This window comes from Saimiri boliviensis, chromosome 17 (genome assembly GCF_048565385.1).
Source record: "Saimiri boliviensis isolate mSaiBol1 chromosome 17, mSaiBol1.pri, whole genome shotgun sequence".
In the NCBI taxonomy this organism is placed as follows: Eukaryota; Metazoa; Chordata; class Mammalia; order Primates; family Cebidae; genus Saimiri; species Saimiri boliviensis.
Window position 1 is genome coordinate 64370150 of NC_133465.1, and position 14109 is coordinate 64384258.

The 14109-nt window shown below is 51.6% G+C and overlaps 2 protein-coding genes across 16 annotated transcripts in view; one reads left to right on the top strand and one right to left on the bottom strand.

Annotated features, from left to right (window-relative positions):
• Window positions 1-297: 297 nt before the first annotated feature.
• NAT9 (N-acetyltransferase 9) lies at window positions 298-5418 on the bottom strand. Of its 13 annotated transcripts, none has more exons than XM_074388929.1 (8): window positions 5315-5413; window positions 4961-5027; window positions 4673-4758; window positions 3395-3507; window positions 2710-2853; window positions 2030-2089; window positions 1771-1865; window positions 298-1591 (listed from the first exon to the last, which is right to left on the bottom strand). In XM_074388929.1, exons 3-8 carry the CDS (start codon window positions 4747-4749, stop codon window positions 1457-1459), a joined length of 624 nt encoding a protein of 207 aa, XP_074245030.1. In that variant the 5' UTR covers window positions 4750-4758; window positions 4961-5027; window positions 5315-5413; the 3' UTR covers window positions 298-1456. The 13 variants fall into 13 exon arrangements, with proteins under 13 accessions (XP_074245030.1, XP_074245031.1, XP_010340760.1 ...); XM_074388930.1 differs by having other exon boundaries at window positions 3395-3504; window positions 5315-5411; XM_010342458.2 differs by having other exon boundaries at window positions 5319-5331.
• A 104-nt stretch (window positions 5419-5522) lies between these two features.
• TMEM104 (transmembrane protein 104) overlaps window positions 5523-14109 on the top strand; it is a 62092-nt gene continuing 53505 nt past the window's right edge. For all 3 annotated transcript variants that reach the window (XM_010342450.3, XM_010342451.3, XM_074388944.1), the window contains exons 1-2: window positions 5523-5608; window positions 6252-6363. In XM_010342450.3, the coding sequence (XP_010340752.1) occupies window positions 6319-6363 (45 nt within the window). In that variant the 5' untranslated portion in view covers window positions 5523-5608; window positions 6252-6318. The remainder of the gene's footprint in view (window positions 5609-6251; window positions 6364-14109) is intronic.

Below are 14109 nucleotides of genomic sequence, written 5' to 3' on the forward strand. Positions count from 1 at the left end.
CCACCCAACCCACAGGGACACTTCTCAGAAAACAGGCTCCTGAGCTAAGGGGAATGAGGAGGAGGATTCCCCACTATCTGGCCATCTCCTTGTCAGAGGAACCATCCAAAACCCTTATCACAGCAGCACCCTGCTCAGCTGACCTGACCCTACCCCACCCTTGCTTCTACCCTTTGACCCCTATCGAACCTTTGACTCTTCAAGAACCTGACGACCGCTGGAAGGGTTGGGTGGCCCCGAGAGAACTCCCATTGCTGAGGTGCAGGCATTACAAAGAGAGCCACAGCAAGCAACGTGTTCATTTTGTATGGAGGCATGTTTTCAGCTTCAGTTTTTCACATGCAGACTGGTGTGAGACTCCAGGATGAAGGGGGTTGGGAGCCCTTGGGCAGGTCACCCTATTTATCTGAGACTGTTTCCCCACCTCGGAAATGCCCTGCAAGCCTCCTTCTGTGGCTGTGCTTTGAAAGTATGATCGGCCTTTCTTGACAGCCACCCCAGATGATGGCAGGGCATGGAAGACTGTTAGGAGTCAGAGTGCCCCCCTCAGGGCGGGGAGACTGGCCCAGCTCTACTTTGTAAGCCACAGGTCCCAGGTAGCCTAGCCACCCTGCACCTGTGCCTCCGCTGCCCCCACGTGGCCTGATCAGGTGCAGCTGCTCCCAGAGGCAGAGCGTGAAGAGCAGACCTGGGAATGCCAGAGAGACAGAGCTGACAGCCTGACGCTCTCTTCAGGAGGGCACCCCAGAGGGACCTCTGCTTCCTCAGCGACCCTGAGCTTCATCAACAGAGGAGTGTTCTCCAGCCACAAGGAGGTGTATCCAAACTAATGCCTCTAAACTTAAGACTGGCTCAGGAGGAGGAGGAGAAGGAGAAGGAGGAGGAGGAGGAGGAGGAGGGATGCTAGGTTGAGGGGCCAGGCCACTCTCTCTGGACCACCTGTTGTTCCCAGGTGGGTCACACCAGCCTGCTTCTGCAGGACAAGAGGGCCGAGCTGCACTTGACCGGACACTGTGAGGCTGGGCCTCCTGGTAGCTCTTCACACGAACCAAATGGGAAAACAAGGAAGGAAAGCTGGCCGTGCCTGGAGCTTCACTCCCTGTCAGGGCAGTACCTCTGGCCTCTAAGGGGAAAGGCCTGTCCACTCCAATCCATGCTCCAGGCCCCCTGCACCTCCAGCTCCCACCTTCATCCCTGACATGTCCTGTGGATTCCTGCCCTCCATTCCAGTCTCCTGGAGTCTTGGGTTTGGCCAGGAGGGGAGAAGGGGACTGGCCCTGGTGTCTGCTCTGCTCGGCCACACCACCAGCTGGAGGGAGGCCACAGGGTGATTCCAAAGGATGATTCCCAGCGTGGGGCTGGGCCAGAAGCACTCTCCCAGTGCTGGGCTCTGGTCTTTGGAGGGTGTGGCCTCAACACCCTGCACACAAGGTTGGCTGCTCAGAGGGCCCAGCCATCAGCAGGGCTCTGCCGACCCATCTCTGTAGGGCTTCTCTTCCACATGGCTGGTCTGCTCCAGAAGCCAATGATGCTCGGACTCACTCATTGTCAGTCTGAGCGTTACCTCCTGGAAAACGCTGCTCACAGCCACCTACATGAGCCAGAGAGAACCAAGCCTGCTAAGAGTTACAGTTCTGTTCTTTAGGGAAAACTGAGGAAATAGGGTAAAAACATTGAAAAAAAAAAGTTTAAAAATAAATGAGTTACAGTTCTAACACCTCCAGCCCCACCACCCAATCTAGGCCTCACTCTGCCCAACAACATCCTTACCTGCTCAAAGTGAAGTTTCTGGAACATTCGGATGCTTGGTTCATTTCCTTGCCCAATTTTAGCCTCAAACTTGGTCAGATCTAGTCTGGTCACTCCTCATAGAGGAGATGAGAGAGGGGCAAGTAAGGAGGTACCTACCCCCACCCACCCTGTCCCAAGCTGCAGAGGAGGAAGCTGTCACCTGCCCCCACCCTCAGACCTGAACAAGGTTCACCCAGGGCCTGGCCACGTCCCACATTGTCTGCCCACACTTTCTTACCATAAGACAGCATCATGAGAACAGCCTCAGTGCCAAGGCCCTTACCCCTGCAGCTGGGCTCTAGGAGAAACAACAGGAACAGCACCGATGCCCTGTGCCAGGCTCCGGTGTGTGCGCTTGACAGATACCAACCATCTCATTTAATTCTCAACAACTCCGAAGTTGCTACTATCATCACCATTCTGCAGATGAGGAAACAGGCACAGAGAAGTGCAACTCGGCCCAGGCCTCACAGCTTACAACCCAGCAACCTGACCTCAAAGCTGACCCCCTCGACCTGATGGAGACAGCTCACGGGCATAGTCAGGAGCCACCTGGGGGAAACTGAGGACTAAGAAGGAACAGAAACAGGAGGGGCTTCTCCTGTAATATAACAAGATGTTCCAGAGAAGACCATTTATTTTCAGAGGGTGCCCAGCCTACCCCAAGTATGGCACTCCCTATCCTTGAACTACCCCAAACCAAAGGTTAAGTTCACACCTAAGCATAAGGAGAACAGTGACAAGCCCGGGGGTGTACCACCAGGCTGAGCGGGGCTAGTAGGGGTAGGCTGCCCAGCCAGGCCCTGGGCTAACCAACATGAAGCCTCCCAGTGAGCCCCGTGAGTGCCCACCCTATGTGGCCTCGGCAGGCTCGGGGTCAGCAGATCTGAGAGCCAGGCAGGGCTAGGTGAAACAAACCTGCAATCATGACCTCGATCTCCCCCAAGGTGGGGTCTTCTAGATTTGTGAGGAAGAGGTTCACATCTCCCACCATGCAGCTCTCTTCAGTGGCGCCTGGCTGGGCCTGCCACTTCTCGGCATCCAGCACAATGAAGGTACACTCTGAGGAGAAGGCAACAGAGTTACCGCACACACACTCCAGAGGAGAGAGAGGAGAGGAGAGGGTTCCCAGCTAACCCAGAGCCGTGTACAACACCAGCATCTCTTAAGTCTGCCAGGAGAAGAGGGGGTCCCAGAGCTTGCTTCAGCTCATTACAAAACTTCAAATTTGCCTCACAGAAAAAGACAGCCTCTCCAACCAGCAACCAAATTCTCAGAGAGCAGGGAACACACAGGAGGACAGTCACCGCACTAAGCTGTGGCAAGGGATGTGAGGGGCAGGGCCTAAATTTACAGGCAAAGCCCCAAATGTTCTACTTGAAATCCTTCCAAGCCTGATGCAACAGGTGGGGAAGAGGACAGAAGGGTGAGCTACAGGGAATTGCTTCAGGGGGCATGAGAATCCCAGAGTTCCAGCACTTTCTAGGCTTTTCACGAAGCTTCTGTGGCTGGGGCTGAGTAAGAAAAGGAATCTGGAGATTCCACTACCTGTGGAATCGCCCTGCCAGAACCAGGGCTGGGGCAAACAGGAGGCACTCCTTACTATCTGCATCTTCCCGCCAGCTGCGCTGCATGGCATATTCCTGCTCCAGGCTCAGCGGCTCTGAGGCTGTCAAACGCTGCAGCTCCTCTGATTTCATCCACTCGTGGTACCTGCTGGGACAGCGGTGGCCTTAGACCTGCAGGACTCATTCAAAGGCATACGTCTCACGCATAATAATGTGAGGGTCCAGAACCACAGAGAGCTAACATAGGGCTCAAAGAAGACCCAAAAGGTTATGATTGCTCCTAAGGCGGGGGCCACAGGCACAAGACCCAGAAGCAAGCTAGTTTTACACAAGAACAGCAGTAGGAGTCAGTTCTATCTGTCCCACTTCCTATCCTGTCTTGGATCAGTGCGGAGGAGCAGTCTGAAACCAAACATTCTTCAAATTCCAGAAAGGGAAATATATGGCAAGCTGACCAAGGAAGGCGGCTGGACAGATCCCCACAAAGTTGGGGCACCAAGAACCGTCAAAAGGAAAACTACAAGTAGAGAATACCCATCTACAGCACCACTATCCCAATCTGCCAGACATGTGCCAACACCCGCCACAAGAATCCCATCATGACTCAGTCCTGACCTTTCAAATGGTAGATATCACAACTCATCAGCTCAGAGTTTAAGGACACGCTAACATTAAGTCTCCAAGAACTGAACATATTCACTGGCACCAGGGAAACATCACTAATTTACACTTGGGTGAGAAGATAATTTCTTTTTCTGACACATTTAGTTTACATAAAGTAATTCCTTGCTGAAAGGCCAAAGGAAAGCTGAGAGAATGAAAGGGAAAAAGAGGATGAGCAGCTTCTTCCAGAGAAGTCGCAGTCCCCAGCTTCCGCTTTTTTTTTTTTTTTTTTTTTTTTTTTTTTTGCTTTTGTTCTGTCACCCAAGATGGAATACAGTGGTGCAAACAGAGCTCACTGCAGTCTATCTCCTGGGCTCAAGCAATCCTCCCATCTCAGCCTCCCTAGTGGCTGGGACTACAGCTGTGCACCACCACGCCTGGCTAATTTTTGTATTTTTTGCAGAGATGAGGTCTCACTAGGTCTCAAACTCCGGCGCTCAAGCGATCCTCCTGCCTCAAGCCTCCCAAAGTGTTGGGATTACAGGCATGAGCCACCGCACTAATTTTTTTTTCCCTCATATATAATTACTTCTCACAACAAATGTTTCTTCTCAGGGGAAATAGCCCTGAGATTGGGGCTAAAGAAGGCTCCTCGCTGCGCCTTACACAGCTCTGGGGCTGATACGCGCCCCATATCAAAAGGGAAATACCTGGGCACATGCTTTGAGGTGTAAGGTACAAGGACCACCTTCTTCCCCAGCAGCAAGGTGTTCTGATTCAACCTCATGGTAGCAGCCTGCATGCAGACAGGGAGAGCAAGGACTTCAGGACCCTGAATTTCCTCCCACTTTGGGTGGGAGCTCCGGCTCTCCTGCTGGGGCTAAGTTGACTTCCGCCCTTCTTTCCTTTCAGACACTTCAGAGAACTCGGACTGTAAAATTCTTGCAAGAAAGAGAACCAGGCTGGTTAATGATAATTAAACAATCCTTGATTCTCACCCCAAGGGACCAAGCCTGGGCTCCGTTTTTGCCGGTTCCTTGCGTCCGCTCCGCAGAATGTCGATTCCTAAAACCCAAACACCAAGTACCAAGACTTATCCCCAGAGCTCGCATTACTTGCGCCGTCCAGGAATTCCAACCGAGAATCAACTTTCAGCCCTGTCTGAAACCTGCTTCTAACTTCTCACCCAGGCGACCACCCGACTGGGCTCTGGCCACTCCCTCCTCCCCGCCCCCGACCACTTTAGGGCAAGGCGGGCTTAGTCTCAGGCCCTCGTCTTGGAGTGGCGTTCTAGGCCACTGTCCTCGACCCTCCAACCACGGGGACCCGGGCACTGCCAAGCTCACACCCACCCACCGCCAACGAAAGCGTCCACTGCAGAAGAGGTGATCCACTTCCTCCAACCAGCCACTCTCCCAGTCCCGGCTCCCGCATGCGCGTGGGAGCGCGCCCCGCCCACTTCCGCCATGTTGACGGCAGCCGCCAGGCCCCAATCCCGGTCCCGCCCCCGCGTGGTGCCCAATCAGCACGCGTGAAGGAGGTGGGCAGCGGGGCCGACGCATGCGCGCTGCGGGCGCTGGTGCGGGACAGCTGGCGCCGGCAGCAGCCGACCAGCGGGAGGCGGCGGCTTGGGAGTTGCCTGTGCTGTAGGTGTCGGTTCCGGCCGGGCGGGAGGGGACGAAACGGGATAGGTTGGAGCGGGGCGGTGCCAGACTCGGGACTTCTCCAGGAGGGAGGGAGAGGGAGAGACTGGGAGTGGGGTTCTTGAGAAGAGAGGGAGCTTTGAGGGTGGGGACCCTTAAGAAAGCAGGTGGAGGCAGGGAGTGGAGGCCTTAGGGCCAGGAGTGGGGTTGGAGGCGCAGCGTAGGAAAGCCTCAAGCTCCCTGCCCTAGGCAGAGGTAGCAGACAGTTCCTTGGGCTCCCCTTTGTGGTAGTGAGCTCCCGGTTCCTGGAATTAAATGGGTATAACCATCCCAGAGCCTGGAAAGGGGACTCTTGTGGTGGGTGAAACTTCGTGGCTTTAGAGGCGCCTTAAATCACTTGCACTCCGAGCAGCACTGAAAACATCCGTGCTGCGCACAGAGTAGTGCCCTGCACAGCAAGGGAAAAGTTAGAAGTCGTCGTCCAGATTGCTGTCATCCAGGGTGACTCCTCCCTCGGGGATGAGTTTTGTGGCAGATACTGAGGCCCTAAGTGCCTGTGATAAGAAGTGGTGGGGAAAGTCTGCAAGCCTCCTCCCACCCCTTTCTCAGTCCATCAGTTATGTGAAGTCTGCTCTTTTGTTTTAAGGAGCCGCAGCAGCCGCCGCCCCTGCACCTAAGGAACCTCTGCTGCCAGCCCTTCCTCACTTTTGGAAATGGCGGGTGAAATTACAGAGACCGGAGAACTCTACTCTTCCTACGTGAGTGTGACTTACAGAACTTTTTGCTCACTCAAGTACTCCTGGCTTCTAGAGAAGCACGCTGCTTCATGGGGACAGGACTAGTGAGTGCTTGCTGCTTGAGCAGTCTCTGGAGGAAGCAGGATAACGGAGTTCCATGAGGCAGCAGCTACACTGCTGCTGTGGTGGCTTAGAATGCAAGTCAGGTTTATTTTCTTTTTAAGGTGTTTGTCAGAGTTGGTCAAGCCAAACAAAATCGCCGTGCTGTTTATAATGCTAATTATAATAGCTAATCTCGGGCCGTGCTCTGTGGCTCACGCCTGTAATCCCAACACTTTGAGAGGCCATGGTGGGATCACCTGAGGTCAGGGGTTCAAGACCAGCCTGGCCAACATGGTAAAACCCCATCTCTACTGAAAATACAAAATTAGCCAGGCGTGGTGGCACGCGCCTGTGATCCCAGCCACTCGAAGGCTGAAGCAGGAAAAGGACTTGAACCCAGGAGACGCAGGTTGCAGTGAGCCGAGATCGCGCCATTGCACACCAGCCTGGGCAACGAGAGCGAAACGCGGTCTCAAAAACAAATAAATAAATAATGTTAATCTCAAGGCTACCACCACTTGCCTTGAGTGCTTCCCTTCAGATGAAGAGCGATTGACAACTGTTGACTATGGGTTTTGCTCATCTCAGCAGTTTGCAACCACTTTGGTCTTTACTGAATTTTAAATTGCACAACTTTTATAGTCTTGGATGGCGTAACAGGCAGTGAAGGCATGCAGAGACTTCTAATTACAGTTTGGTGGACTGTGCAATTAGAACAATTAGAATGATTGATTCTCACTGTGTTAGGTCTGCGTTACCTCTCACTGCCCCTCACACACACTCAGTTTATCTTCTCTATGTGACAGATGACTGGTCATGGTTATTACATCACAGGGCCCTCTTGCCTGGATAAGTAGCTGGAGGGTTGGAATAATCAGATGGTTGACTCAGGTTGCTACCAAGTTTCCCAGGCAAAAGCAGTACTGCATCTTCTTTCTAGAACTTGCCCTGCCTTGAACAAGCTGCCCTGCCTTGTACATAACTTCCTCGCCTGGGGATCCCTGTGCTGTTTCTGCTAGCTTCACAGACTAGTACTGTGGTATGATGGACAAGGAGGTGTCAAGACACTTCCTTCACAGCTAGAAGAAAGCCCTCCTGATTCCAGAGTCTTCCTGTTGGGCCTGTGCCATTCATGTGTGGCATTAAAGGAGACTCCTTCACCTCTGTAATTTCCAGGGGAATCTTCCATGAACCCTGGAATGGAATGAATGGTGTCTCTCCCATTTGTGGATTTAATGTAGCAGCTCCCAGCCTCTTGCTGTCAGCAATGAAATGTCCATGCTGTCTGTTAATAGAAAAGTCACCACAGTTCCTGCTTTTTCTTACAACATCTGTAAACTTAGAGATAAGGAAATGAGTCATCTCTGTAAGTTTTGTAAGAAAAACACTTTGACATGTCCCCATTTCTTGTGTCTACAGTTGTTCAAGGGGTCCTTTCACGTGTCAGCATGTGCCTACAGGAAATCGGGCAGTTAGGCCTGCAAGCTTCAGTGCTCTCTGCTCTTTTTTGTTCTCCATTTCTTGTGTGTTATATTTCTTTCAGGGTCTTTGTTGCCCAGAGGGCCAGCTCTGAGCATTGGCCATAAACAAGTGCTTGTGTTCCTTTATGCTACTGGTGAAGAGAGATGTAGGGAGGAGATGCGGGGTGGTACAGATGATGTGTCGTCACCCAGAGGGTAGTAGTCAGGGTTCTGAGGGGAGAAGACACCTCTTCCTAAGTGTTCCTCAACTCCCCTATCCTGGAACAGTTCTTGGTCCTCTGTAAGACCAGAAGAGTTTGTTGTCACTGAGCCCAGATAAGCTGTGGAACTAACTCACTGCTGATGCTGCTCCGAATTCCCCTGCAGGCCCCAGCTCAAGACAATGTGGGCAGAACTCTGCTCTGGCTGCCTTGGGAAACCAAGACACCAGGATGTAATTCATACATGCGCTTCAGCCCATGGTCATTGACAAGACAAAGCCTCTCCTTAGCTCTTTATTGCCCCATTCATTGTGAGTTCTTTTCCCCTCCAGGAATTCCAAGGATGTTTGCTTTAGCTTGAATTATTCTGCCTAAAAATATTTGTAACGAGCGGTGAGCCTCCTGGGTGGCTCAGATGTCACACCCTCCCAAGGATAGTGCTGAACACAGGAACGTGGTTCAGACGGGTACATGGACCCATAAGGGATCTCAGGACAGGCATGTGTGTTTGCCTGTTAGGACTGGGAGTGACACAGGACGGAAGTAGTTGTGTGATCAAAACACAGGATGCTGTAGGTTGCGCCTGACCGAAGGGTCAACACCGAGGGTGCCTCTGCCCGCTGGTTTCTGCTGAAGATTGTTGCGGTTGCCTTCGAAGGAGAGAGCGCTCGTTTGACACCCTGAAATCCTGTCATTGCTTCCACATCTTTGCTGCCTTCTGTTTCCTTTGACAACTGTCAGGGGAAGCCGTTGAAAAAAGATACTGGTGACGTCTGCCCCATGAAGGTCACGGGTGAGGCTGCTGGGCGTAGATGAGGTGGGTGAGGCTGCTGGGCGTAGATGAGGCAGGTGGGATGCTTCACTGAGCTCTCTAGAGCATAGGGGAGCAGGCCAGCAGGGACTGGGCCTCCTCCAGTGCAGCCACAGAGGAAGAGCTGAGAATTGGAGGAAACTCAGTTTAGGCTGCACGCACTGGTTCTCATGATCGAGACTGCAGTAGAGCCTGTTCGACAGCTTTCTGCCCCTACTTGCCAGGAGTCTGGCCCACAGAACTGTCCCATGACCAGTAGAAGAGAACGTCTCCTTTCTCTTCCTTCCCCACAACCTCTCTTGACCCAGCCTATGGCTCAGCCCAGATTTGCTTCCTGCCTCTATGTCCCCTCCTTGTGATTGGCCCTTACTGATTACCTTTACAGAAGGTAAAGAGGATGGATGCTCGCCGGGACTGCTGAAGTCCTCAGAAGACAGAGAGGACCTACGTTACCCTGCAGGATTCCCTGAGCCCGCACTAAGCACGCAGGGCTTGCTTTGGAACTGAAAAAATTGCAACAAAGCAAACCAACTGCGATTACCCATTTCTGCTCCCAACTGCCAATAGTTTCTCTCTTCATCTCTTCATTCATTTCTTTGTAACGTTCTTTTGTTTTGTTTTTGTTTTTGTTTTTGAGACAGAGTTTTGCTCTTGTTGCCCAGGCTGGAGTGCAATGGCACGATCTCGGATCACCACAACCTCCGCGCCCGGGGTTCAGGTGATTCTCCTGCCTCAGCCTCCCGAGTAGCTCGAATTACAGGCACCCACCACCATGACAGGCTAATTTTTTTCTTTTTTTTTTTGAGACAGAGTCTAGCTTTGTTGCCAGGCTGGAGTGCAGTGGTGTGATCTCAGCTCACTGCAACCTCCACCTCCTGGGTTCAAGCAATTCTCCTGCCTCAGCCTCCCGAGTAGCTGGGATTACAGGCGCCCACCACCATACCCAGCTAATTTTTTTTATTTTTAGTAGAGATGGGTTTCACTGTGTTGGCCAGGCTGGTCTCAAACTCCTGACCTCGTGATCTGCCCGCCTTGACCTCCCGAAGTGCTGGGATTACAAGGTGAGCCACTGCGCCCAGCCAATATTTTTTATTTTTTAAGAGTCGGAGTCTTGCTACATTGACTAGGCTGGTCTCGAACTCCTGGACTCAAGCCATCCTCCCACTTAGGAGTGCTGGGATCACAGGCACAAGCTGCCATACCTAGCCTAGAACTATCACTTTCTTATGCCTCTCTGCTTTCTCTTTTCTTCCATTATGGGAACTTCATTCTCCATAAAGAAGTCGTTTTTATCCCTAAGTATTACTGCTAATAGAAGCAATAAGCAGAGAACAGAGCTGCAGGGAGGACAGACATTAGGTTGTCCGCTGGGGTCTATTCTGTTAGCAGCCTGCTTAAAATGCTCCAAAACACCCAACCCCCTGTCCCGTCGGAAAGGGCTCTGTGCAGTCTGACTGCAGCCTCTTCCAGCCCCACCCCTGCCTGACTTGCTGTGCTTCAGCCACACAGGCCTTCTGAAAGCTCCTGAAGCCTGCCTGCCTCTTTCCCACCGTAGGCCTCTGGACCAGGAAATGTCTCCCCCATTTCTTGCCTGGGCAGCGCCTTCTCATCCTCCAGGTCCCTTCCTGGGATACCCACTGTTTCCATTGCTTTCCCACCGTGTCTTCGCACAGCACCCTGACTCTGCTTTACCGCGCCTCTCTCCAGCTGTAACGCAGTTGTTTTCTTCCCAGGCTGGAGTGCAGTGGTAGGATCTCGGCTCACTGCAACCTCCGCCTCCTGGGTTCAAGTGATTCTCATGCCTCAGCCTCCTGACTAGATGGGATTACAGGCATGTGCCACCATGCCTGGCTAATTTTTTTTTTTTTTTTTTTTTTTTTTTTTTGTATTTTAGGAGAGATGGAGTTTTACTATGTTACCCAGACTAGTCTCATACTCTTCAGGCAGTACGCCCACTTCAGCCTTCCAAAGTGCTAGGATTGTAGGTGTGAGCCACCACACCCGGCCTGTAGTTGTTTTCTTGTTGTCTGTCTTCCCGTTAGAACGTAGCTCCGTGAGGTCGAGGGCCGTATCTGTCTGGTGTATCATCATATTCTCAGCTCCAAGCACAGGGCCCAGTTTGCAGAAGGCTCTTGTTGGTTGTCGAATAAACCAACAGAACTGAGCTAGCTAGATGACCCGTTCCTACCCTTGTACACACGAGCATGGAAGTGCCAGCGATTGAAATTAACCTCGGCAAAAGTAAAAATGAGCTTGTTATAGACATTCACAGTCAAACTGTGACAAGCCATTCAGAAGACGAGCAGTGGGCTGCGTGTCCCCTGTCTCACCCAGCTGCTGCCCTCAAAGTGATTCTAGCAGCACTGCTCCGAGCCAGGACCCCCAGAGGGGAATCATATCATGGTGAGGCTGTGGTCCAACCAAGGCAGTCGGAAGATGATTCAAATTTGTTTTCATCTTTCTGGGATTTGTCTGTGAGATAAAATTGAGATTATGGGCTGGGCACGGTGGGAGGCGGAGGTGGGCAGATCACTTAAGGTCAGGGGTTCGTGACCAGCCTGGCCAACATGGTGAAACCCCGTCTCTGCTAAAACTTCAAAACTTAGCCGGGTGTGGTGGTGGGTGCCTGTAATCCCAGCTACTCCAGAGGCTAAGGCAGGAGAATCGCTTGAACCTGGGAGGCGGAGGTTGCGGTGAGCCGACATCACGCTACTGCACTCCTGCCCGGGTGACAGAGCGAGACTCCGTTTCAAAAAAAAAAAAAAAATTGGGGTTGTGATGTCCAAAACTGGATGATGAAAACTCTCAGACTGACATCAGATATAACCCAAGGGGGGTCCAGTGCAGTCGGCTGAGTATTCCCATCTTTAGGCTGTGTGCCAGGCACCCTGAGAAATGCAGAGAGAAGTAAGATGCAGCCCACGGCCACAGCGAGCTTCATATTTAGCAACAGGGAAAAGAGAACTATGCCAATATCTGAAACCCAAGAGCGGTTTAAGAAGTGTTACTGCCACAAGGATTCAAAGGCGGGAGGCAAGACAACTGTGGGAGCCTGGGAAGGACTTTGCGGTAGAAGTGGCATTGGAATGCGCCCTGAAGGCTGGGTAGGAATTGAGGGGCCGGGAAGGTGGGCTTAGGTCCTTGTGCCAGGTGTTCAGTGCTTGTTGGTTGCCCTCAAAGTGATTCTAACAGCACTGCTCTGAGCCAGGACCCCCAGAGGGGAATCATATCATGGTGATGCTGTGGTCCAACCAAGGCAGTCGGAAGATGATTCAAATTTGTTTTCATCCTTCTGGGATTTGGGCTTAGATGCTGTGCCAGGTGTTGAGGTACTGCAGGCAGAGTGCTTTCCTCTCCACAAGGGATCGTCTCATTTGTCTTGCTCTCAGATGTCCAGTTAGCACCTGCTGGGGAGCCTGTCCTCTCTCACCACTGCCCAGCCCCTCCTTCCCCCAGCCAACGGCCCCAAGGCAGGAGTTGTCCATTTCTATTTCTTCATGCTTTTTTTTTTGAAATGGAGTCTTCCTCTCTTACCCAAGCTGGAGTGCAGTGGTGTGATCTCGGCTCACTGCAACCTTCGTCTTCTGGATTCAAGCCATTCTCCCGCCTCAGCCTCCTGACTAGCTGGGATTACAAACGTACGCCACTGCCTGACTAATTTTTGTATTTTTAGTAGAGATGGGATTTTACCACGTTGGACAGGCTGGTCTTGAACTACTGACCTCAGGTCATCTGCTCACCTCGGCCTCCCAAAGTGCTGGGATTATAGGTGTGAGCCACTGCACCCGGTCTATTCATGCTTTAAAAAAAAAATAACTGAGTCTGGGAGAATGGGCACCAATCTGTATATTTCTGATCATAAATTCAGCATGGCTATCTTAGAAAAGCTTTAAAATAGAGAAAAGCGCATCTTTCTAAGAACAGGAAGTGAAAATGAGAAATGGGTAAGCATTCCCAGAGATGAGGTGTTTGTCTTTTTTAATGATCAGAAACAGGTGGTAAAGCATACGGTAAGTCACCCAATTTAGCAGGATATAGGAAGACAAGTTAGGAGTCTACTGCACTAGTCCAGGCCAGAAAGATTAATTTGAATTGTAAATAAGGATGGGAACCAGAGTTAGCCACAAGAAAAGTTCCAGAAATAAAATCACTAGCACTGTGATCTGGAGGGGAAGAAAGGAGAATGAGGCCACTGATGGGATGTCTAGGTGTAGGTGACTAGCAGGCAGCTGGACTTGAGGTCTTCAGAAAGGTTGATACTAAGAGAAATACACCAGGAAAGGAAGCATGTGCTTGGTGGAGCCCTCTGCACCAGGAAGGAAGCAGATGATGCCAAAATAGGAGTGGGCTTCTATCTAAAAGGGAAGATTAGCAGGGGAGGAGGCTGGGGGACTAGGGAGCATCACAGAAGGGCAGGAACTCAGGCCAGACAGGAAGCTCATGGCTGAGATCTTGGAAAGGGAATCATTGTAACTGTGGGTTGTTTAAAACCTGAAGTAACGGCCAGGTACAGTGACTCGCGCCTGTAATCCCAGCACTTTGGGAGGCTGAGGCAGGCAGATCACAACGTCAGGAGTTTGAGACCACCCTGACCAACATGGTGAAACCCTTTCTCTACTAAAAATACAAAAATTAGCTGGGCCTGGTGGCACACACCTGTAATCCCAGCTACTTGGGAGGCTGAGGCAGGAGAATCTCTTGAACCTGGGAGGCAGAGGTTGCGGTGAGCCAAGATTGTGCTGCTGCACTCCAGCCTGGGCAACAGAGTGAGACCCCGTCTCAAAAAATAAATAAATAAATAAAAACCCTGAAGTCGGTGACCTGAGGAATCACCCTGAAGTTGGGTGGGCAAGGGGGTGAGGGAAGAATGGGGAGCGGCTGCTAACGGAAATGGGTTTTTTGGAGGGTGATAAAATGGAATTAGGTGGTGGTGCTGGTTGCACAACCTTGTGAATATTACTAAAACCCACTGATGTGTGTACTTTAAATGGGTGGATTTTATGGTATGTGAATTATATCTCAGTTCTTTTCAAAAAACCTGAAGTTGGTCCGGGGAAAGGGATGGAGAAAGGGAAGCATGAATGTCCGTGTCCCAAAGGACAGTGGCAAGGATGGGTGAAGAGGAGCCTTGAGTCACACGCTCAGTGGTCTTGGAAAAGTGGGTGTTTCTTTG

Coding starts and splice junctions, on each gene's coding strand:
- NAT9 (XM_074388931.1), bottom strand. CDS start 5,074: ATGCGAGCTCTGGGGATAAGTCTTGGTACTTGGTGTTTGGGTTTTAGG. Junction 2,854..3,394: donor CTGGCGGGAAGATGCAGATA/GTAAGGAGTGCC, acceptor CCTTCTCCTCAG/AGTGTACCTTCATTGTGCTG. Junction 1,866..2,029: donor TCTCATGATGCTGTCTTATG/GTAAGAAAGTGT, acceptor CTCCTCTATGAG/GAGTGACCAGACTAGATCTG.